The following is a 21,382-nucleotide window of genomic DNA, read 5'->3' as shown; positions in this document are numbered from 1 at the left end:
AAGAACCTGAAAATGCCAGGGATGGGAGGTGGGGGTGGCGGCGCACACGCCTTTAATCCCAGCCCTCAGGAGGCAGAGCCAGGTGGACCTCTGTGAGTTCGAGGCCAGACTGGTCTACAGAGCAAGATCCAAGACAGGCACCCGAAACTACATGGAGAAATCCTGTCTCGAAAAACAACCACAAAAAAGAACCTAAAGATGGGGGCTGGGTGGGTGCTTGGCTCTAGGGTGGGGTATAATGGGAAACTCAACACACATCATAGATAGGCTGTGAAGAACAAGGATAAGAGAAAGAGTACACTGTGGTCAAGAGTCAATTCATTTCATTTGGATCGCCAAATGACAAGCAGCTGCCTGGCACAGTGAGTTATAGTAGAGTAGTTATAGCCAAACATTTGGGAGGCTGGGATAGGAGCATTGTCTGAGCCCAGGAGTTCAGGACCAGACTGGGCAACCTTAGAGACAGCTCAAAAAACAAAACAAGATAAAAATTCAGCTTCTGTTGAGTGAGTACCTATTGTGTGCCTGACTCAGCTTCAGTACTTTGGGGATACATTACATTACTAAATAAAACAAATAAAGACCCTGTCTTTGGGGTTGCTTTCTAATATAGAGAATTCACTGTAAGCACAACACAGAGTGTAAACACAGCATATGGGATGGTACAGGTATGAGTGCCATGGAAAGAGGGAATACTGGGACTGAGAGATGATTCAAGGGTGGAGGGCTTGCTGAACGAATGTGAGGACCTGGGTTTAGCTCAACATGAATGCCAGGCAATCCCAGGGACCTCTCAGGTAAACTGGCTAGCTGGACTAGTTGAATCGGCAAGCTCTGGGTGTAAGTGAGAGGCCTTGTCTCAATACATGTAAGGAGGAGAGGAATCAAGGAAGACACCCAGGTCAAACCCTGGCTTCTAATCACATGTGCGCCCACGTTCACATGACCCCACGTCAACTCACACACGTGCAAACGCACAAAAATATACATGTATACAAATGTGCCAGGAAGTCTAGGACTATGACGTGGTGTAGTGAATTGCAATTTAGTTCTTTTTTTTTTCCTTTTAAATTTTATTTTTATTTATTATTGTTGTGTTTATGGAGGGGCGCGTCCACAGCATGCACATGTCGAGGTCAAAGGACAATGTCTTTTGTGTGTTTTCAGGCGAGGGTCTTGTCATGTAGCTTAGGAAGGATGCCCTTGAACTCACAATCCTGCTGCCTACCCGCACTTCTCAAGTGCTGGGACTCTAGGCATGCCTCATGGCCCCCAGCCATCTTCCTTTTTTCTCCTGTATTCCTTCTTGCTTTCTTTTTTAAATTTAATTTAATTTTTCATTTTTTTTTTTTTTTTTTTTTTTGGTTTTTCGAGACAGGGTTTCTCTGTGTAGCTTTGCGCCTTTCCTGGAGCTCACTTGGTAGCCCAGGCTGGCCTCGAACTCACAGAGATCCGCCTGCCTCTGCCTCCCGAGTGCTGGGATTAAAGGCGTGCGCCACCAACGCCCGGCTTAATTTTTCATTTTTTTAAGACAAAGTCTCTGGCTGTCCTGGAACTCACTATGTAGACCAGGCTGGCCTCGAACTCACAGAGATCACCTGCCTCTGCCTCTCAAGTACCAAGATTAAAGGTGTGTGTCACTATGACCGGCTTCTTTTTACTTTCTTTTTGAAAAATATTTATTTTATTTTTTAATTGTGTGTAGGAGCATGTGTGTGGGTACTTTTATATGGATATGTGCATATGAGTAGAGGTGCCCATGGAGGCCAGAGGGGTTTGATCCCCCAGAAACTGGAGTTACAGGTAGTTGTAAGCTGCTCAGTGGGTGCTGGGAACTGAACCCGCATCCTCCAGAACAGCAGTATGGGTTTTAGCTGCTGAGCTGTCTCCCAGTTCTTACTTTCATCTTCTCTTTATTTTTATTTATGTGCACAAGCATGTGTGTGTGTGTGTGTGTGTGTGTGTGTGTCTGTGTGTCTGTGTCTGTGTGTATGTATGTATGCTGTGTGTGGGTGCCCTTAGAGGCTGGACACGAGTGTCTGTGGGATCCTTTGTGACTGGAGTTATAGGTGAGCCATGAATTGTGGGGAACTGGACTCAGGCCCTTAGGAAGGGCTCGTAACCACTGAGCCGCCTCTCTAGCCCTCAGTCAATTTCCTTTCTTTTCCTCTGTAGCCCTTACTTGGAACTCAGAGCCTCAGAAAAGGCTTGACCGGAGCTTTACTGCTAATCCACACCTTCAACCTGGATTCTCTTTTCTCTTCCTCCTCTTCTTCTTCTTCTTCTTCTTCTTCTTCTTCTTCTTCTTCTTCTTCTTCTTCTTCTTCTTCTTCTTCTTCTTCTTCTTCTTCTTCTTTTTTGGTGAGACAAAGCCTCACCAGGTAGCCCAGTGGATTGAAATTTTAGAGTGGCCAGGACAGACCTTTTGAGAGGGTTTCTTCCAGAAGGAAGTGAAGGAATGTTTCACATAGATTTCTTGGGAAGATTTCCAGGCATCAGGCACAACTAAGATCCTTGGGAGCAGGTCTGACGGGAGAAGCTGGGGAACAGGGTAGATTGTCGTCCCTTAGACAGATTTTAGGCTTTAGACATTGAACAAAAAGGGATTTAAAACATCTTTCAGTACCGGCTTTCCGGATCTTCTTCCCTTGGTCTGGCTTGGTATGTGTGGATGGATGTGTACCCATGCCAATGACATCTGACTGGGTCCTCTTTTGACCAGCCGGAGCCAACTTCCACCAGTCTCCTTCCCAGGCTGGGGTGTGGCTCACTCCACCTCTCTCACGTTGTGTTTATCACACACTCCCAGCCCTGGAAACTCAGTTTCCCAATCAGAGAGCCAACTACAGGTGTGCGGTGGGAGGCAGTCCACCACCGTCTCTTCTTCTCCCCAGATGTTGACTTCTGGGCCAGTCAGTGTAGGAACCTCCCAGTGGGACAGGGAATGATCCCAGGGACTCAGCAGAGAAACTGGGAATGCAGAAGAGTGAGCAACAGGCCACCCTGCAAATCTGGAAGATCCCCTTCCCCACCTCCCTCCACACCCCCACCCCTGGCCTGACACAATGGCTGGGTGGGGCCGAGGAACTGGCTTCCTCTGTGGAGATGGAAATCTGGGCCTTCAGTTCCCGCCCCAGAGACGCGGGGACACTTATTTGGAGGCGTTGGGCAGCAGTTGGTGCTCCAAGGGGGCAGGCAGATAGACTGAAAACAGAAACTACCCCAAACCATAAAGGTAAGATGGGGTGGGGGTGGGGGGCTCTGCAGATGAGAGGGGGAAGAAGAGAGGTTCCCTTTGTGCCAAGTGTGGTTGGCTCACACCGAGGCAATAGGTTGGAAGTCGGGGAGACAGACAGTAGTTGTACAAGTGGTGGGAACCGATGGCTAGACATCCCCTCGCTGAGAGGGAGGTCTGAGGATGGGCGGGCGGGATTCTCACGGGCACCCCTGTCAATCACACAGCACTACAGGTGAGGGTACACGCTTAAAGCGGCCCTCCACAGCCCAGTGCCAGCCTTTTTCTAACCTCCAACACCTTGGATGCCGGATTCCTCACATCCTCTAGGCCCAGTGTGCGCATGTGGAGCGTGGTGTGGTTGGGGGTGGTGGTGTCCGGTTGGGAGGAGGATCGGATTCCTGTTTCCTGCCCCTACTCACTCAGCCCTAGGAGGTGCCTGAGAGTGGAGGGAACAGGAGGGTAAGTGCTTGGGGCCCCGACTCTCTGGGCCCCGTAAAAGGCCCCCCGAGTTGGGAGTGGGAAGGAAGTCAACGCAGGCACCTGGGACGGGGGACATTGCGTCCCCTGAAGGGGCAGAGGCTGGGGAGCAGGAGACCACTGCTTGGGTAACCTCAGCGAGGGGCTTCGGGGCAGCATGTAGGGGCCCCCCGAGTGAGCTGCAACCTAAGGAGGCCCTGATGCCCATCTTTTCTCAAGAACCTAACTGGGGACCTGGAAGGCTGTGACTTCCGATGGGAGAGGGAATTTAGGGGCTCTCTTGCGTCCCAGCTCTGGTCCCCATCCTCCTTGTCAAGGGGAAGAGAAGCCCCAGGTTCCAGCGTCCCAGGCCCCAGTGCTGTTGGTTCTATGCTTTGGCCTGGGTTTGTGGCCGCCCCCCGGGCATCCGGGCAGGACCCAGCCTACCACCACCGGAGCTTCGCTCTGGGACCAGACCCAGGTGTGGCAGGGATAAGAGCATGGGGAGCAGAAGAGATCAGGCTGGGGCCTCCCGGTCTCCTGGGGTCAGAGGCTCCAGGAATCTTCATGGCAGGAAAAGGAGACTAAAAATAATCCGGAAAGGGAGAGTCCGGAGAGAGGAACTGGGAAATGGGAGGGGGGAGGGGCAGCCCGAACAGGGAAACAGTGATGCATCCATCAGCTCAGGCACTGGCTTGCACGTGTGCTTGCGTGTGTGTGTGTGTGTGTGTGTGTGTGCGCGCGCGCACGCGTGTGTGTGCCTGTGCACACACTCATACACACATGCTTTACCCAGATGTTACAGAACATGCACACTATACTCACACCACACACTTGATGTGTCGGTGACAAACCACGGTTGACCCCACTCTTCCCCAGCATACCTCCCGGGGCACACCCAACTCTCACTCATCCAGCACTTAGATCGCAGTGCACACTAACTCACATAAACTCCCCGACACAGTGACTGTACCCGCAAGCCGAGCTCCCTTCGCTGCTGCATCTTACTGGTTCCCTGTTACCCTGGCCTTGCCATCCTCCCCAACAACAGCTTGTTCTTAGCCCCCACTGTGTCCTCTGGCCCGCCTGCGGCAGCAAAAAGGATAGAGCAGCTGGCCACTGGCAGCACAGGCTTGTAATGCCAGCTCTCCGGACGCTGAGGCCGGAGGATCGGAAGTTTGAGGCCAGTCTGGGACGCATAATGAGAGACCCTGTCACAAAGAAAGAAAAGCTGCCCAGGAGGGTCCAGGGGCAGAATGAGGAAGGGTGAGCGGTGAAAAAAAGACAGTGTGATGAGGAGGAAGGGAGGGAAATGCGCTGGTCTTCTCTCCTGACTCAAAAATAGAGTTTCAGACAGCCTCAGTCTACCCACCAGCCGGGGTACTGAGGGGCCCTTTATCCCTCCACCCTCCTCAGGGGATGACTTCCGCAGAACACCTCCCTCCTTGGAAACACTCAGAAGACGATGTCAGCCCAGTCCCTTCCTGCAGCAACGCCGCCCACCCTGAAGCCCCCTCGGATCATCCGCCCCCGCCCTCCTTCTCGCCACCGGGCTCCACACTCCCCGGGGCCTCCCCACAATGGCTCCTCATCGAAAGCGCTCCCCCAGATTCCCAATGATGCGTCGGCCTCCATGTGCACCTCCATCTTCTGGGAGCCCCCCGCGTCTTCCCTGAAGCCCCCCGCCCTTCTGCCCCCCTCAGTCTCCAGAGCCAGCCTGGACTCTCAGACGTCCCCCGACTCGCCTTCCAGCACACCCAGTCCCAGCCCGGTGTCCCGGCGATCCGTCTCCCCAGAACCAGCTCCCTGCTCTCCAGTGCCCCCACCCAAGCCCTCTGGGTCGCCCCGATCACCCCTGCCCTCGCTCCCGATGCCTCTCCAGGATGGCTCTGCCTCGGCCCCTGGCACGGTTCGCAGACTGGCCGGCAAGTTTGAATGGGGGGCCGAAGGCAAGGCCCAGTCCTCAGACTCCCTGGAGCGGTGCTCCCAAGGGGGCTCGGATGTGAATGGGGAGAAAGAGACTCCCCAAGTCGTCCTTTCCGGGAATGGGTCCCAGGAGAATGGCACTCCGGGTGAGCATATGGTGCAATTGAGTTAGCCTCAACACAGCTAGCTCCTCTTCGTTTTCGGTTCTCGAAAACCAGGGGATTTAAAGGACTAGCATTTACTCTAGTAGACTTTGTGTTTGAGAAGTCTATTTTCTATGTTTCTCTGCGTCGCAGACAGGGTGGACGAGATCTACAGATACTTGGGGTTGGTCCTTTATGTGGGGGGAAGAGTCTGAGACGGGATGGGCCGGGCCCCAAGGACTTCCTCCTTAGACAACCCCTTCTGTTACAGATGCTGCCCTGGCCTGCCCTCCATGCTGCCCCTGTGTCTGCCACGTAGCAAAGCCTGGCCTGGAGCTCCGATGGGTGCCTGTGGGGAGTTCCGACGACATCCTCAGGGCCCCCTGCCGAGCATCCCCACTGCGAGCCTCCCGCTCCCGCATCAGCCCACCCGTCATCAGTCACCCTCCAGTCGTCCTCACATCTTATCGCTCCACTGCTGAGCGCAAACTCCTACCTCCCCTCAAGCCCCCGAAGCCCACTCGAGTCAGACAGGATTCGAGCGCCTCTGGGGAGCTTCCACAGCCGGACCTGGAACTGCCTTCGGAAGATGGGATCCAAACAGGTACAAGGCCTGGGAGTTAAGGACACGGAAGGTAGGGAGAGGGGACAGGGAGAGGAGTTCCGGGCTTTGAGGGCACAAGGTGGGGGGTGAGTGGCCAGCTCCAGACCTACCAAGCCCTAGGCTTTCCCTTTTTCTCCCAGCTGCTGCTCGGAAGTGGAGGGGAGTCTTGATGTCTCCACTGGGGCTGGGGTTCAGTGTCTTGGACTGGGGGTCTTGGAGGTTTGGGAGGTTAGCTGTGGTCACTCTGGGTTCTCTCTCCAGGGGACAGGCCTGAAGAAGGACCTCAGAATGTTCCTCCTGCAGCCTTGGAGGGAAGGTACCGAACTCCCCTCCTGTGTTCTGTCTGACCTCACCGTGCCTCTCCTGCAAGGGCAGACTAACTTTCAAGTCCCGATGAATACTACCTTATATCTACAACAAATATAGTTGTAAAGCTATATTTTAGTCATATAACTTTAAATAAATTCTCTTTTCTGGGTTTCAGAGTCTTTCTCTAAGAAATAGGAATATGCTTGACTCTGTTCTGTAGGATTATTGAGGAATAAGATTGCAAAAAATTTGAGCTCAAGCTAGGCTTAGTGGCACAGGCTATAATCCCAGCACACAGCAGACTGAGGCAGGAAAATCAGGAGTTGAGGCCAGCCTGGAATACATCTCACAGTTCATTTTCAAAACAATAACAAAAAAACAAAACAAAACAAAGAGACAAACAAACAAACCAAAGTCAGGGCCAAGCTCTGCTTTAATATTCTTATCTTACTGTGAGTCTGTATTAAAGTTATTTTTAAGATTTACTTTTAATCGTGTGTGTGTGTGTGTGTGTGTGTGTGTGTGTCTGTCTGTCTGTCTGTCTGTCTGTCTGCACGTACTTATGGAGGCCAAAACAGTGGGCTCTCCCCCTGTAGGTTGTGTTACAGGTAGTTGTGAGCCATCTGATGTAGGTGCTGGGAATCAAACCCGGATTCTCTGCAAGAATAGCACATACTCTTAACCACTGAGCCACTCCTCAGGCCCTCCATTAGAATGATTGTTGGTAAAACCATTTGGCAACCATGGCCATCTCTTATGTGTTCCAGGCTTGCTAACCATTTTAGATTAATTGCTTTCTTATTAGAAGTAATAATCCAGGTATGTTCATTTGTTTGGAAATGTTTACTGTAGTAGCTTTTAGCTTGAGAGTAACTAGGAGAGGGGAGACAGGGAGCCACAGGTGGGAGAGTTTGACCATGTGGCGTTTCACCAAACCACAAAGAAGGCCTTCTAGACGATGCTCCGGGGTGAGAGGGCTGGAGGGAGGGACTTGGAAATATCTATTGCACAGTAGCTGAGAGACAGGCACACAGGAACACCTGGAGTTTGATCTGGAGCTGTCAGGATCCCTCCATACAATGGGCATATGGGTTCTGCAGCTCTCTTTTCTCTGTCATGTGAATGACACCCATCAACTGGACCTCACATGTCTTCTTCTCTTTCTCCACAGGGATGAGGAGGGGCTGGAGGGATTGAAGGAACAGCAGTGGGAGCTACCCCTGCAGGACGGTAGGTCTCTCCTGTGACAGGCAGGAGGGAAGGGGTCTGGGGCTTGGACCTCTCTGATGTTCTCTGTTTACCTTCCAGAACCTTTATACCAGACTTACAGAGCAGCTGTGCTGTCAGAGGAGCTGTGGGGTGTGGGTGAGGATGGGGGCCCCTCTCCGGCTAATCCCGGAGAAGCTCCCACCTTCTCCAGGCTCCCTGGACCTCGGAACACTCTGTGGCAGGAGCTCCCGGCTGTGAGAGCCAGTGGTCTCCTAGAGAGCCTAAGCCCCCAGGAAAGGCGTATGCAGGAGGTGGGCACCCCATGGTGGGACTGGAATGGGGAGGTATGTGACCCGAGTCAGGGCTAGTTGTGAGGTGACTGGCCTTTTTACTGTGGCCCTGCTCTCCTGTCTAGAGCCTGTTTGAGGTGGTGACCTCAGAGGCCTCCTACCTACGCTCTCTGAGGCTACTGACCGACACCTTCGTCCTGAGTCGGGCTCTCCGGGACACACTCACTCCTCGGGATCATCACACACTTTTCTCCAACGTGCAGCGAGTCCAGGGTGTCAGTGAGCGGTCAGTGGGGTCCTAGGAATGTGGGCTGTGGGTTGCTGAGCATCCTCCTTAGCTTTCTCCCTCTTCTAGACCTTTCCTTCCACGGACTTGGTTTTCAGCACTCTCCTGAAAAGCCTGGAGAACCAGACTTCCTGTCCTTCCATTAATGGCTTCCTCCATGCTTTCAGGTTTCTGGGAACATTACTATCCCGTGTCCGTTCTTCCCCACACATCAGTGACCTGTGCGACGTGGTGCATGCCCACGCAGTCGGCCCCTTCTCAGTGTATGTGGATTACGTCCGGAACCAGCAGTATCAGGAGGAGACCTATAGCCGCCTTATGTGAGTACAGTGCTTTTCTCCTTTCTCCCTGGGAGTGTGTTCCGAGACCACCCGTGGATAGTGATAAACCTTACACGTCCGTATCTAAGAAAACAATTTATAAATTAGGCCCGGTAAGAATTGAACAACAGCTGATAATAAAATAGAAAAATTAGAGCAATGTAATGTAATAAAATTGTCAGCATCGATACTCTTGCACTTTGTGGACTTTAGTAAGTCAGTTAAGGATTACGTGGACACAGCTCCACGGTATCACCACAGTCAGTTTGACAGATAGGATAGCTACTAAGTGATGGATGGGTGGGTAGTGTATATACGCTGGACAAAGGGATTATTGATGTTCCAGATGAGATAGCGTGGGGCATCTTGAGATTTTTTTTTTTATCATTGCTAGTCAGAAAGGCACTGACTCCAAAATGTACGGATTGTTTGTTTCTGGAATGTTCCATGTGATGGTGTTGGGGAATTGAAATTATGAAAGCAAAACTGTGTAGAAGGGCGTTCTGTGTCCCGGAGTTGGAGGAGCCTGTGAAGCCATGTTAAGGCTGAGCCCAGAGCTCGGAGGGCTCCGGACCCTACTTCAGGGAACCCCTGGGCACCTGGGCTTCCTTGCAGGGACACTAACGTGCGCTTCTCGGCGGAGCTGCGACGGCTGCAGAGCCTCCCCAAATGCGAGCGGCTTCCGCTGCCCTCTTTCCTGCTGTTGCCCTTCCAGCGCATTACCCGGCTCCGGATGCTGCTGCAGGTACTGTCCTGGCTTGGAGTCTGTTCCCTCCCACCGACCCCGCCGCGCGAACGCTCTCCGAGGCCTCGGGTCTAGTTATCACCATTTCCTATCCCACCGTGACCACAGACATCCTCTCAGGGCAACTCTCCCAACCTCAGCTCCCTAAATGCCTCAGAGGACGGAAAGAGCCTTCTAGACTTTCTTGGGCTCAGCCTCTAACTAGTTGAGATCTCCAAAGGGACAAGCAATGGTTTTTGGGAGGAATGAAAAAATAAACCTTAGCTATTCCAGTGATTGTGGACTTCAGAGCCATGACGAGTACATAGATTTATAGTGTATCTATAAAATTCGATTTTTATGGAGGCTGTAGTGTAGGGCTGAGCACTGTAGCTTAGTGGTTAGACATCTTGCCTAGAGTGTACTAGACTAGGCCTTGGATTCAATCTCCAGGGCAACTAAATAAATAAAGTTTAAATAAATGAAAAAGTTCCTTAGTGGGATAATACTGAGGGAAAAAAGAGTGTTTTATGAAACACTTCTCTTGCATCTCTCTGTGTGTGTGTGTATGTGTTGGTGTGTGTGTGTGTGTGTGTTGGTGTGTACATGGAAGTCAGAGGACAACATGCAGATGTCACAGGAAAACTTGTGGAAGCCAATTTGCTTTTTTCTTTTTCTTTTCTTTCTTTCTTTCTTTCTTTCTTTTTTTTCTTTCTTTTTTTTTTTTTTTTTTGGTTTTTCGAGACAGGGTTTCTCTGTGTAGCTTTGTGCCTTTCCTGGAACTCACTTGGTAGCCCAGGCTGGCCTCGAACTCACAGAGATCCACCTGCCTCTGCCTGGGATTAAAGGCGTGCACCACCACCACCTGGCCAATTTGTTTTTTCAACACCTGGGTCCTGGGGATCACATTCAGGTCTTTAGGCTGCGAAATGCCTTTTCCTGCTGAGCCATCCCAGGGTACATTACAGGAGTCAGTTCTCGATTTCTCTGTGTAGGACTCACAAAAGCTGTTACCCTCTGAGCCAGAGAAACACATTTTGACCCAAAACCTTTGACTAATTCACCGAGTATTGGAATTTTTTAAAAGATTTATATGTTTTGATTTTATGTGCATGTTTTGCCTGTACGCATGTGTGTGCATCACATGCGTGCCTAGTGTCTGTGGAGGCCAGAAAAGTGAACTGGCTCCTCTGGAACTGGAGTTACAGACAGTTGTGAGCTGCCATGTGGACGCTGGTAGTTGAACCTGGGTCCTCTGAAAGAGCATGGAGTTTTCTTAACTGCTGAGCCATCTCTCTAGCCCCCCAGTATTTTTCTTTCTTCTTTTCCTTTTTTAGACAAAAATCTCATTATGTAGTTATGGCTGGCTTGCTATGTATTCCAGGCTGGCCTGGCTCCATGAGATCTGCTTGCCTGCACCTGTAGAGTAATGGCATTAAAGGTGTGCATCCCCATGCCTGGCAGTATTGGAATCCATTTATTTATTTATTTATTTATTTATTTATTTATTTATTTATTTATTTATTTATTTATTTAATGTATATGAGTGCTCTATATCTTCAGACAGAGACTGCACATCAGAAGAGGGAATCAGATCCCATTATAGATGGTTGTGAGCCACAATGTGGTTGCTGGGAATTGAATCCTGGTCCTCTGGAAGAGCAGCCAATGCTCTTAACTGCTGAGCCATCTCTCCAGCTCCAGTACTGGAATTTTTTTTTTTTTTTTTTTTGGTTTTTCAAGACAGGGTTTCTCTGTGTAGCCTTGGCTGTCCTGGAACTCACTCTGTAGACCAGGCTGGCCTCGAACTCACAGAGATCCACCTGGATCTGCCTCTCAAGTGCTGGAATTAAAGGCGTGTGCCACCACTGCCCGGCCAGTATTGGAATCTTAGAGTGCCCAACTTTTTTCTCTTTCTTTGTCTTGAGACAATTGGCTTTGCTTTTTTGTTGCTGGAGTTTTTGTTTGTTTGTTTTTTGTTTTGTTTGTTTGTTGTTGTTGTTTAGAACTCACTACGCAGCTCAGGCCAGCCTCAAACTTGCGGTCTTCTGCCTCAGCTTCTTGAGTATTGGGATAACAGGTGTGCGCAGACTTTTTCTTTTAATTTAATTTTGTGTGTGTGTGTGTGTGTGTGTGTGTGTGTGTGTGAGAGAGAGAGAGAGAGAGAGAGAGAGAGAGAGAGAGAGAGAGAGGATCAAACTGATGCCTCCCTCACTCATGCTAGACAAACACTCTACCATTGATTTCTAACCCAACTCCTTCCAGTTTTATTTAGCTTTATCTGGCCTCTATGTAGACGGCATGATAACAATGATATCATACTAACTCAGTGATTGCTGAGTGTGCTGTCCAAGCCCGGTTCTAAGTGTTCTACACCTGTGTAACCCCAGTGACAAGTGTGTGAGAGCAGGAACCATTATTTGCAAGATTTTATAAAGGAGGAAACTGGGTGCAGTTTGAATAACTTGGCCTAGGCCATGCAAAAATAATGGATGGAGCCAGATGTGGGGGTCCATGCCTGTGACCCCAGCATTGCAGAGGGTGGACAGAAGAATTCAGTGTTCAAAGCCAGCCAGGGCTGCTTAGCAGAAATGCTGTCTCAGAAAAACATACACGCTAAAAAGAAAACAAAATAAATAGAAATCCAGGCATTTCTAACTGCCCTGCTATATTGTTAGATTAGTAATTATTAAAAAAGAACAGCCCCGAGCATTTATGGTATGCCACTTATGGTATACTAAGTCCTCTTCATATATCACCTCGAATCCTCACAATATTATTAACATGCTAAATAGATATCAGCTCCATCTTATAAATGGGGAAACTGAGGCACTGAACAGTTATATGACTTGCTCGGCTCTGGCAGCTGATAAGTGGTAGGTCTCATGGCCTTGCTGAAGGTTATCTTGGGGGCCCTGTGAATCCGAAACGGAACATTGGGCAAAGCTGGGCAGGGTCCGCAGCACCTCAGAATCTCGGGGGAACGGAGGATCTCAGTCACCTTTCCCCTTTGTTTCCAGAATATCCTAGGCCAGACAGAGGAGGGGTCCAGTCGCCAGGAGAATGCCCAGAAGGCCCTGAGTGCTGTGAGCAAGGTGCGCAGGGTGGACACTGGGGAGGGAAGAGGTGCCAGGGGTAGAGGGAAGTGGAGGGGACAGGTGGCCGCGGGGATGGATGACTCTGCTTCCCCTCACCAGATCATCGAGCGCTGCAGCGCTGAGGTGGGGCGCATGAAGCAGACGGAAGAGCTGATCCGACTCACCCAAAGGTTGCGCTTCCACAAGGTCAAGGTTGGTGCCCAGACTCTCCATCGCGCCTTTCCTCACCATGCTGCGAGGCTAAACCCTTCTCCCTTTCCTCTCAGGCTCTGCCCCTGGTCTCCTGGTCACGGCGCCTGGAATTGCAGGGGGAGCTGACAGAGCTGGGGTTTCGGAGGGGGGGTGTGCTCTTCACCTCCCGCCCCCGCTTCACTCCCCTCTGCCTGCTGCTCTTCAGTGACCTGCTGCTTATCACTCAGCCCAAGAGGTGGGTCCTGCGTGGGAGGGGAGGAAGTCCAAGCCGGGGTGGAGGAGAGGCGTCTGGCAGGACGCCCCAGCTCTCCTCTGAACGCCCTCTTCCCTGGGCAGTGGGCAGCGGCTGCAGGTTCTGGACTATGCCCATCGCTCCCTGGTGCAGGCCCAGCAGGTTCCTGACCCGTCTGGACCCCCTACATTCCGCCTCTCCCTTCTAAGCAACCACCAGGGGCGCCCCACCCACAGGCTACTCCAAGCAGCCTCACTGTGAGTCATGTCTCTAGAAAACACTCGGGGGGTTGGGGGTGTGGCTCAGTGGTACAGAGCTTGCCTAGTATGCGTGAGACCCTGGATTCAATACCCAGCACTGCAGAGGAGAATAAAACAGCGTGGTGGCATACCTCTATAATCTGAGCACTGGGGAGCCTGGGGTAGGTAGGAGGACCGTGAGTTTGAGGCCAGCCTGGGCAGCTTTGTCAAAACATGCAAACAAACAAGCCACCCTAGGACGGTCACCTGACCTCCCCGACCATATTCTGTTGCTCCTCTCTCTCCTCTATGGCCCCTGTTATTTCATCCCCCAGGAGTGTCTGTCGGGCCAACCGTGACCCCCCTCCTATGTTCTCCACTAGGTCAGATATGCAGCGCTGGCTGGGAGCTTTTCCCACTCCGGGTCCCCTTCCCTGTTCCCCAGACACCATCTATGAGGACTGTGGTAAGCATCCGCCAAAGGGAGGAGGGAAAATGTGAGTCTTAGGGGGATCTTGGACGGCGACTAAACAGAATGGGGGTCCCACCGTAATGTTACCCATACTCCACCAGAGTGTTCCCAGGAGCTGTGTTCATCAGAGCCATCGACACCTTCCAAGACGGAGGGCCAAAGTCTGGATTCCAAGGTCCCCCGCAAGCATCCACACAAGAATCCTGAAGGTGAGAGAGCCTTTCACGGACTCATTCAGCAAATATTCATTGAGCACCATGAGCCAAACACATACCGTTTCATGCTCTGCTGGGGAACAGTTTTTCGCCCCTGGCGGTGCTGGGACGGAGTCCAGGGACTTACATGTGATAGGCGAGTGCTGCACTAATGAACTACACCCCCAGCCCTGGAGGATACTTTAACAGAGGAAGCGGACAATAAAGGCTAAAGGAGCCAGACATAGTGATGCTGGCGCTGGTCTCTGATTCTGTCGACAGGCAGGCAGATCTCTGTGAGTTCAAGGTCAGTCTGGTCTACACGGTGAGTTTTAGACCAGCAAGGGTTACATAATGAGTCTCTCTCTCTCTCTCTCTCTCTCTCTCTCTCTCTCTCTCTCTCTCCCCCTCTCTTTCCTAAGGTAGGGTTTCTCTGTGTACCTCTGGCTGTCCTGGAACTCTCTGTAGACCATGCTGGCCTTGAACTCACAGAGATCTGCCTGCCTCTGCCTTCCAAGTGTTAGGAGTAAAGGCGTGCACCACCACTGCCTGACTGAGACCCTTTCTCAAAAAAAAAAAAAAAAAGCCGGGCAGTGGTGGCACACGCCTTTAATTCCAGCACTCGGGAGGCAGAGCCAGGCAGATTTCTGTGAGTTCGAGGCCAGCCTGGGCTACCAAGTGAGTTCCAGGAAAGGCGCAAAGCTACACAGAGAAACCCTGTGTCTCAAAAAACAAAAAAACAATAAACAAAAAATCCAGTTCTGGGAATTCTTTATTGACAGCCTATTTGTGTAGTCCGAGTACTGGGGAGGTTGAAGCAGGAGGATTGTTGTTTCATTGGGTTACAGAACGAATTCTGAACCAGCCACAACTAGATAGCAAGACACTGTCTCAAACGAAACGAGTCTAAATGGTCTAAATAAGTATAGATTGTGTGTAGTGTGTTGGAAGGGGATGCGTGCCATGGGAAAATGGAGTAAGGGCGGGGAGTGCCAGGGTTTGGTAGGATCTCAAGTCCTCAGGTGAGGTAGACCTCACTAGGAGGCGATGTGTGAGCGGGACAGGGGTGATCAGTCTAGGCGTTCGGGGTCTGGAGGAAGGGTGGACCAGCTGCAGGGCACAGGCAGGGCGAAGGCCTAGGACCTGCTGTGCAATAAGGGAAGGGGGCCAGTGCCCAGACCGATCCAGAACAGGGGCTGGGAGCAAACGAGGTCACAGTGGTAACAGATAAGATCTCGCCCCTTCTAAGAGTTCTTTTTTTAGATTTATTTTTCCTTATTATTTATTTAGTAGATTTATCTATTTTATTATTTTGTGTGTATGAGTGTTTTGCATGCATTTATGTCTGATGCCTGCCGAGGTCAGAAGAGGGCACTGGATCCACTGAGACTGGAGTTACAGATGGTTGTGGGTTACCATGTGGGTGCTGGGAATCGAACCTGGGTCCTCTGGGAGAGCACCAAATTCTCTTAACCGCTGAGCCAGCTCTCAAGCCCAGAAGTTCTTCTGATTGACAGGAGCGGTCATTGCAGGACCCAACACAGAACTGCCACAGACCCTCTCAGATGCTGACGTCACTTCCTGGAGTGGGTAGTAACTGAGTTGAATTCTCGGCTCCATGCTTCTCCACTAATCCCCAACCCACTATGACCTGAGATCCCAGAGGGTCTCCTTTCCCCAGTCACCTGACCTCTGTCCCTGCTCCCCAGAAGCCTGTTTTTCTTTCCCCAGGTTGGCTGAAGGGGCTTCCTGGAGCCTTCCCTGCCCAATTGGTGTGTGAAGTCACGGGAGAACATGAAAGGAGAAAGCATCTTCGCCAGCACCAGAAGCTCCTCGAGGCTGGGGGACCCTCTTCAGGCACTTCTGACACCCCTCAACCTTGATCCAGGCTGGGGAGGGGGCGCAGATTGGGACTCTGGCAGCAGAGAGGAGAAGACAAAGTCTGCCCATCTGTCCATATCCATCCATCATCTATTTGCTGTCGGTGGGAACACTACCTCTAGTGGTACCCAATAGAGAGAGAGCTTCAGGACAGAGCAGCTAATGAAAGAGGCCATCTGAGCCCACAACAAGAAAGAATGAGGATGGCTTGAATGTGTTGCCAATGGAGACAGAGTGGCCAAGGCCAAGACCCTGGCTATCGAGTATCACTGAGGAAGAGGAAACCAGGGTGATGCGTTGAAATGGCGTCGTTGGAGTATCCCTGTAGACAACGGGGATGGGCAGGAACCCATTCAGCCAAAGAAGATGGTGACTTGGGTCCAAGAGACCAGTAACCACCCTACTTGGTTCTACAGAAGCCACTGGTCCTGTCCTTTGAATATAGGAAGTATTAAATTAATCTAATACTTCTATTTCTGGATTACTTCTTCTTCTTCTTCTTCTTCTTTTTTTTTTTTTTTTTTTTTGGTTTTTCGAGACAGGGTTTCTCTGTGTAGCTTTGCGCCTTTCCTGGAACTCACTTTGTAGACCAGGCTGGCCTTGAACTCACAGAGATCCGCCTGCCTCTGCCTCCCGAGTGCTGGGATTAAAGGCGTGCGCCACCCGGCTATTTCTGGACTACTTCTTATGCCCTTTCAAATCACTTCCTTTCTTCTAGAAGAATCCAGGGTGTATCTCGGAGAACATGTGTGCATGTGTGTCCATGTGTATATGTATCTAGAAAGGCAATTCTGCTGAACGTGGTGTGTGTGTGTGTGCATGCAAGAGAGAGAGAGAGGGAGGGCCAGTCTTGTTAGTGACTGAAAATGTCATTTTTTTCCCCTGTTATTTTCTCCAAAGAAGACGTTTGGCCAGAGTTCTAAAGAGAGTCCAGGGTACAGCTTGGCCAGAGGCTAGGACTGTGGATGAGAGCCATGGAACCTGGGTCTCTTGGATGTCTCCGGGTTTCACGACAGCTGAAGGGTGACGTTCTGAAGCAGTCAAATGGCCTGGCAGGGCACCCAGGAACTAAGTAGCTGGGATGAAAGATCCTCTGCAGTCTGTGAATATTTTCCTGTCCCAAACACTGACCTCCATAACCCGGGTCTGCTCTGCATGTCTCCCAAGCTGAACTGTCATCATGTCAGCCAGCCTCGGGCTGCAGAATGAGTCCCGGGCCAGCCGCTGACCGTCCTGGGATTCACTTCATCAGAAACAGAGGGCTGAGCTCAGTGGAGGGAGTAGAGAGCTGGGGGTGTTGCCCAGCCTCAACCACAGTTTCTGCCGATGAGAACCTGTCCTGCGTGATGCTGGAGAGGTGAGGGCAAGGACGGTAGAGTGGACGGTGCCTGGGGTTGGAGCTCAAGCCTGGGCAAAGTCTCTCTGCACGATTGCACAATGCCCTTCCTTCATATCCTTCATGCTCTTCAGTGTTCTTCTTACAACCTGCCCAGGCAGAAACCGCCGTGATGACTATGGGAGGTGACTCGAAGGCAGAAGGGCACTTGGCTTGTCCACAGCTTTCACCCAGCAAAGTGCCAGCCGCATGGGAGACCCTCAATAAATGTTGCTGGCTTTATCCCGAGGCTCATCGGGGCGTGAAGGAGCAAATGGTCTACAAATGAGGTGTTTTGTGGGGATGACACTGGATACAGGGGTGCCGAGGACAGGTGTCAGTTCCGCTGGAATTCGGGCTCAGAGCCCAGGTGCAAGGCCTGCCTGGAGCGTGTTGGCCCCTGCACAGCTTCTTAGAGCTCTGTGCCTGCAGTGGACTAGAGCAGCTGCGGCTGGGGCTGGGGCAGGCTGGGGAAGAAGGCAGGTCGGGGTCAGCCTGGCTGCAGCTGTGTGGAGGGTACAGCGGGAGGTCCCAGGAGCAGAGAATGGACAGCGGCCTTTCACTGACCGGCCAAGTTTGATTCCGTTCTATGCCCGCTTCTTGACCACCTCCTGTGTGCCATGCACAGTTCCAGGGGATAAAAAAAAGACAGTGTGAAAAGCGTCCTTCACCTTAGGAGGCCTGTATTGGTTTGAGTGGACTCCAAAATCAGCAAATGGATAGGTAAGATATAGTGAGGTCACCCTGTTAGGAAGAAAATACACCCAGCAAAGGCTGTGACACAGAATGGTGTTGGGGTGAGGGAGAGTAGCTTCAGGGAAGATCCTGGAGGAGACGACATCTGAGCTGAGACCCAGATGACAAGAGAGAAGCTGTGGAATGATCTAGGGTGTGTGACAAAGGGACTCTAGGCCGGGAGTTGTAAGTAGAAGATGGTGGAGATGGACCTGGTATATCTACACCGGTTTCTTTTCTTTTTGGGGGGTGGGGCATTGAAAGAGGGTTTCTCTGTATAGCTCTGGCTGTCCTGGAACTCTCTTTGTAGACCAGGCTGGCCTTGAACTCAGAGATCCACCTGCCTCTGGGATTTAAGGCATGTGCCCCCACTGCCTGGCACATGTTAATTCTTTTAACCCTCTCAATAATCCTGTAATTCAGATACAAATATTGCCATCATTATTGTTATGTGGATGAAGAAACTGAGGCACTGAGTTGAGAGGTCAAGTAACACAGCTAACAAACTGTAGACTGGGCACTGGAACACAGGCCAGCCAGCTCCAGGATGCAGGTGGGCTAATCACTGCCTTAGAGTTCAGTCTGCCAAGGCCCTTAACTACTCTTATAATTTCTGCTACTTGGCATCCATTATATGTATTTTCAGGGTACCCTGATCAGAGATTCATCCCTATAACAAGGGCTTACTACCCACCAAACTGTTCAGAAAACCCCTGAATTCTCAAGTAGATGATAATTTAATAGGGACACGTGAGTTTGGTTCAGTGAATCATGGGACCAGGCTGAAGAAGGATTGGCAGGATCAATGGATCTCATTTGTTTTGTCTGAGAACACAGTCTTGCAGTGTGTAATCGAGGCTGTTCACAAAAGCACCACAAGGAAAAAAGCGCAGATCTAAGACTGTACAGAGTGAAATTTATTGGGAGGTGGGGAAGATTTACTGACAATTAGATTAATAGTAGTAGCAAGAACAAGCAGATCCCTGTGAGAAGGGTGTGTATTTTGGATAGGACAAAATGACTTCTCCCAGATCAAATGTACTTGGTTTGCCTTAAACCAAAGGGAAGAGTTAAGCACATTTTTGGTGTCGGATTCTGCTCATAAACTCCACCTGAGCTGTTCTTAATTACCTACAGTTTACCAGGAAAGCAGAGGGGTTAATCCTGAACAATCTTGTTGTTGTAACTCGCCTCGCTTGACTTTGAGTACCCAGACAAACCCAGCTTGTAAGGAAAGCTTTGTTTTAACTCAGGGTTTCAGAGGTTTTAGCTATGCTTGCTTGCTCTGGCGCTCCAGGGCTGCAGCAGAGCAGAGGGTGCCTGGCAGTGGGAATCTGCACACCTCATGGTGGATAGGAACCAAAAGAGGAAATGATGGACGTTCCAATGTCCCTTCAAAGGCATGGTCTCAGGGCCCTAACTTCTATTAGGCCCTGCATTCTAAAGGTTCCTCCCACCAACTAACCTCAACTAAGCCTTCAATACATGCCCTCCAAAGGACATTTAAGATCCAAACCAGCAGGATCTGGTGGCACAGGTATGGACTACCTGTATTTAGAAGGCTAAAGCAAGACTTTGATTCAGTGTCATCCTGAGCTCCTAGCAAGATTCAAACAAAACAAATAAGGTCTGAACCATAATACAGCTCAAAATAGCCACAGTCAAGTCAAGCAGAGTCAAGCAGATAGCCTAGGATCTGAGTCCTAAGTAAGGGAAGAATCTTCTTCCAAATCCACTCACTCGTTGGTGGCATTTAGATCCCCCACTAACCTAGCAATGGCCACACTGCGCATCACTTTAGCCCTTCATTAGAACCTAAATCACTGAGTAAGGTGTGGCGGTGCACATTGTGAGGGAGAGGCAAGAAGATCCAGAGTTCAAGGCCAACTTCACAGAAAGTTTGAGGCCAGCCAGGCTGTTGAGCCAAGCCAGGGTGCATGCGCGAGCACGGCACACACACACACACACACACACACACACACACACACACACACACACACACACCTCGATCACTAAATGCCTATTCAAAAGGCAATACCGCTTATATAAACATGAACAGCTAGAGCAAGGAATGCTGATGCCTACCTGCTGTAGTCACTAAAGGCAAATGAAAAGCTTCCTCAACTCATCTTCCTTTAGTTAGATGTCAGTAATTAATTGTATTTTTGTTTGTTTCATTTTTCTTTTCTTTTTAGGCAGGGTCTCACTATGTCACCTGGCTGGACTGCTACTCTCTATACAGACCAGGGTGGCCTCAAACTCACAGAGATCCTCCTGTCTCTGCCTCTTGAGTGCTGGGATTAAAGGCATACACCACCGTACCCAGCTTTTGGGTTTGTTGTTGATGTTGTTAGTTTGGTTGGTTGGGTTTTGTTTTTGTTTAGTTTGTTTGTTTTTGAGACAGGGTCTCCCTCTGTGTCTGACCTCCAACTCACAGGAATCCTCCTGCCTCAGGCTCCCAAGTCCTGAGATGACAGACATGAACTACCAGACCTGGCCTGATTTTTATAAATCTTGCAGAAATATATGCCCATGTCACTCTACTTTAGGGTTCCCCAAGGGGGGTACCTAAAAAAAGCCAGTGCAAGTTAGGAGACCTGAAGCTTAAGATATAAGAAGCTGCCGGGCGGTGGTGGCGCACGCCTTTAATCCCAGCACTCGGGAGGCAGAGCCAGGCAGATCTCTGTGAGTTCGAGGCCAGCCTGGGCTACCAAGTGAGTCCCAGGAAAGGCACAAAGCTACACAGAGAAACCCTGTCTCAAAAAATCAAAAAGAAAAAGAAAAAAAAAGATATAAGAAGACAATATGTATTTATGTATTTAAAAGATATTTAAAGTTAGGGAAGTCATCTGGTTTACCTGACACAGAGTGTGGGGGGAGAGTCTTAACTTTGCTCTTGGTTTTAAGTCTGAATAGACGCTGCGCAAAATCAGTGTGGAAGTTCATCCTGCTCAGTGGTTTTAAAGAAATCTAGTTGTTCCAGTGTGTGTGTGTGTATGTGTGTGTGTGTGTGTGTGTGTGTGTGTGTGTTTTCTAAATTGCAGATGAAATACAATTTAGACTAAAGCTTTAAAATAAATAAATAAATTGCATTCCTGTGCCCACATAGAGCCATACCTCTATGTATTAGCTAGTACAGTATTTTAAAAAGTGGCATATCAGCCGGGTGGTGGTAGCCCATGCCTTTGATCCCAGCACTTGGGAGGCAGAGGCAGTTGGATCTCTGTGAGTTCGAGGCCAGCCTGGTCTGCAGAGTGAGTTCCAGGACAGTCAGGACTGTTACACAGAGAAACACTGTCTTGAAAAAAAAAAAAAAAAAAAAAAAAAAACCAAACCAAACAAACAAACAAAAAAGGTGGCCTGTCATTATTTGGGTTTCCTAAGAAGTAGACCACTAGACAAAGGTCAGAGTGTAGGAAATTACTGGGGAGGTGAAGCCCTGGCACACTTGAGAAAGAT

At 50.3% G+C, this 21,382-nt stretch overlaps 1 protein-coding gene across 2 annotated transcripts; it reads left to right on the top strand.

Moving 5' to 3' along the window:
• The first annotated feature begins 3,104 nt into the window (after window positions 1–3,104).
• Arhgef15 (Rho guanine nucleotide exchange factor 15) lies at window positions 3,105–17,463 on the top strand. 2 transcript variants are annotated; one of them, XM_006973484.4, is made up of 16 exons: window positions 3,105–3,235; window positions 5,111–5,766; window positions 6,035–6,367; window positions 6,629–6,683; window positions 7,848–7,906; window positions 7,985–8,196; window positions 8,301–8,461; window positions 8,629–8,781; window positions 9,397–9,526; window positions 12,526–12,600; window positions 12,703–12,795; window positions 12,870–13,030; window positions 13,132–13,284; window positions 13,650–13,732; window positions 13,840–13,947; window positions 15,664–17,463. In XM_006973484.4, exons 2-16 carry the CDS (start codon window positions 5,160–5,162, stop codon window positions 15,813–15,815), a joined length of 2,535 nt encoding a protein of 844 aa, XP_006973546.1. In that variant the 5' UTR covers window positions 3,105–3,235; window positions 5,111–5,159; the 3' UTR covers window positions 15,816–17,463. The 2 variants fall into 2 exon arrangements, with proteins under 2 accessions (XP_006973546.1, XP_015847836.1); XM_015992350.3 differs by lacking the exon at window positions 3,105–3,235 and adding an exon at window positions 3,596–3,697.
• The last annotated feature ends 3,919 nt before the right edge of the window (window positions 17,464–21,382 follow it).

Source organism: Peromyscus maniculatus, chromosome 8 (assembly GCF_049852395.1).
Source record: "Peromyscus maniculatus bairdii isolate BWxNUB_F1_BW_parent chromosome 8, HU_Pman_BW_mat_3.1, whole genome shotgun sequence".
NCBI lineage: Eukaryota > Metazoa > Chordata > Mammalia > Rodentia > Cricetidae > Peromyscus > Peromyscus maniculatus.
Note: the sequence above shows the minus strand (reverse complement) of the source record. Positions and strands in the feature narration are given on the sequence as shown.

Coding starts and splice junctions, on each gene's coding strand:
- Arhgef15 (XM_006973484.4), top strand. CDS start 5,160: ATGTCAGCCCAGTCCCTTCCTGCAGCAACGCCGCCCACCCTGAAGCCC. Junction 6,368..6,628: donor GGAAGATGGGATCCAAACAG/GTACAAGGCCTG, acceptor TTCTCTCTCCAG/GGGACAGGCCTGAAGAAGGA. Junction 12,601..12,702: donor CCCTGAGTGCTGTGAGCAAG/GTGCGCAGGGTG, acceptor TCCCCTCACCAG/ATCATCGAGCGCTGCAGCGC.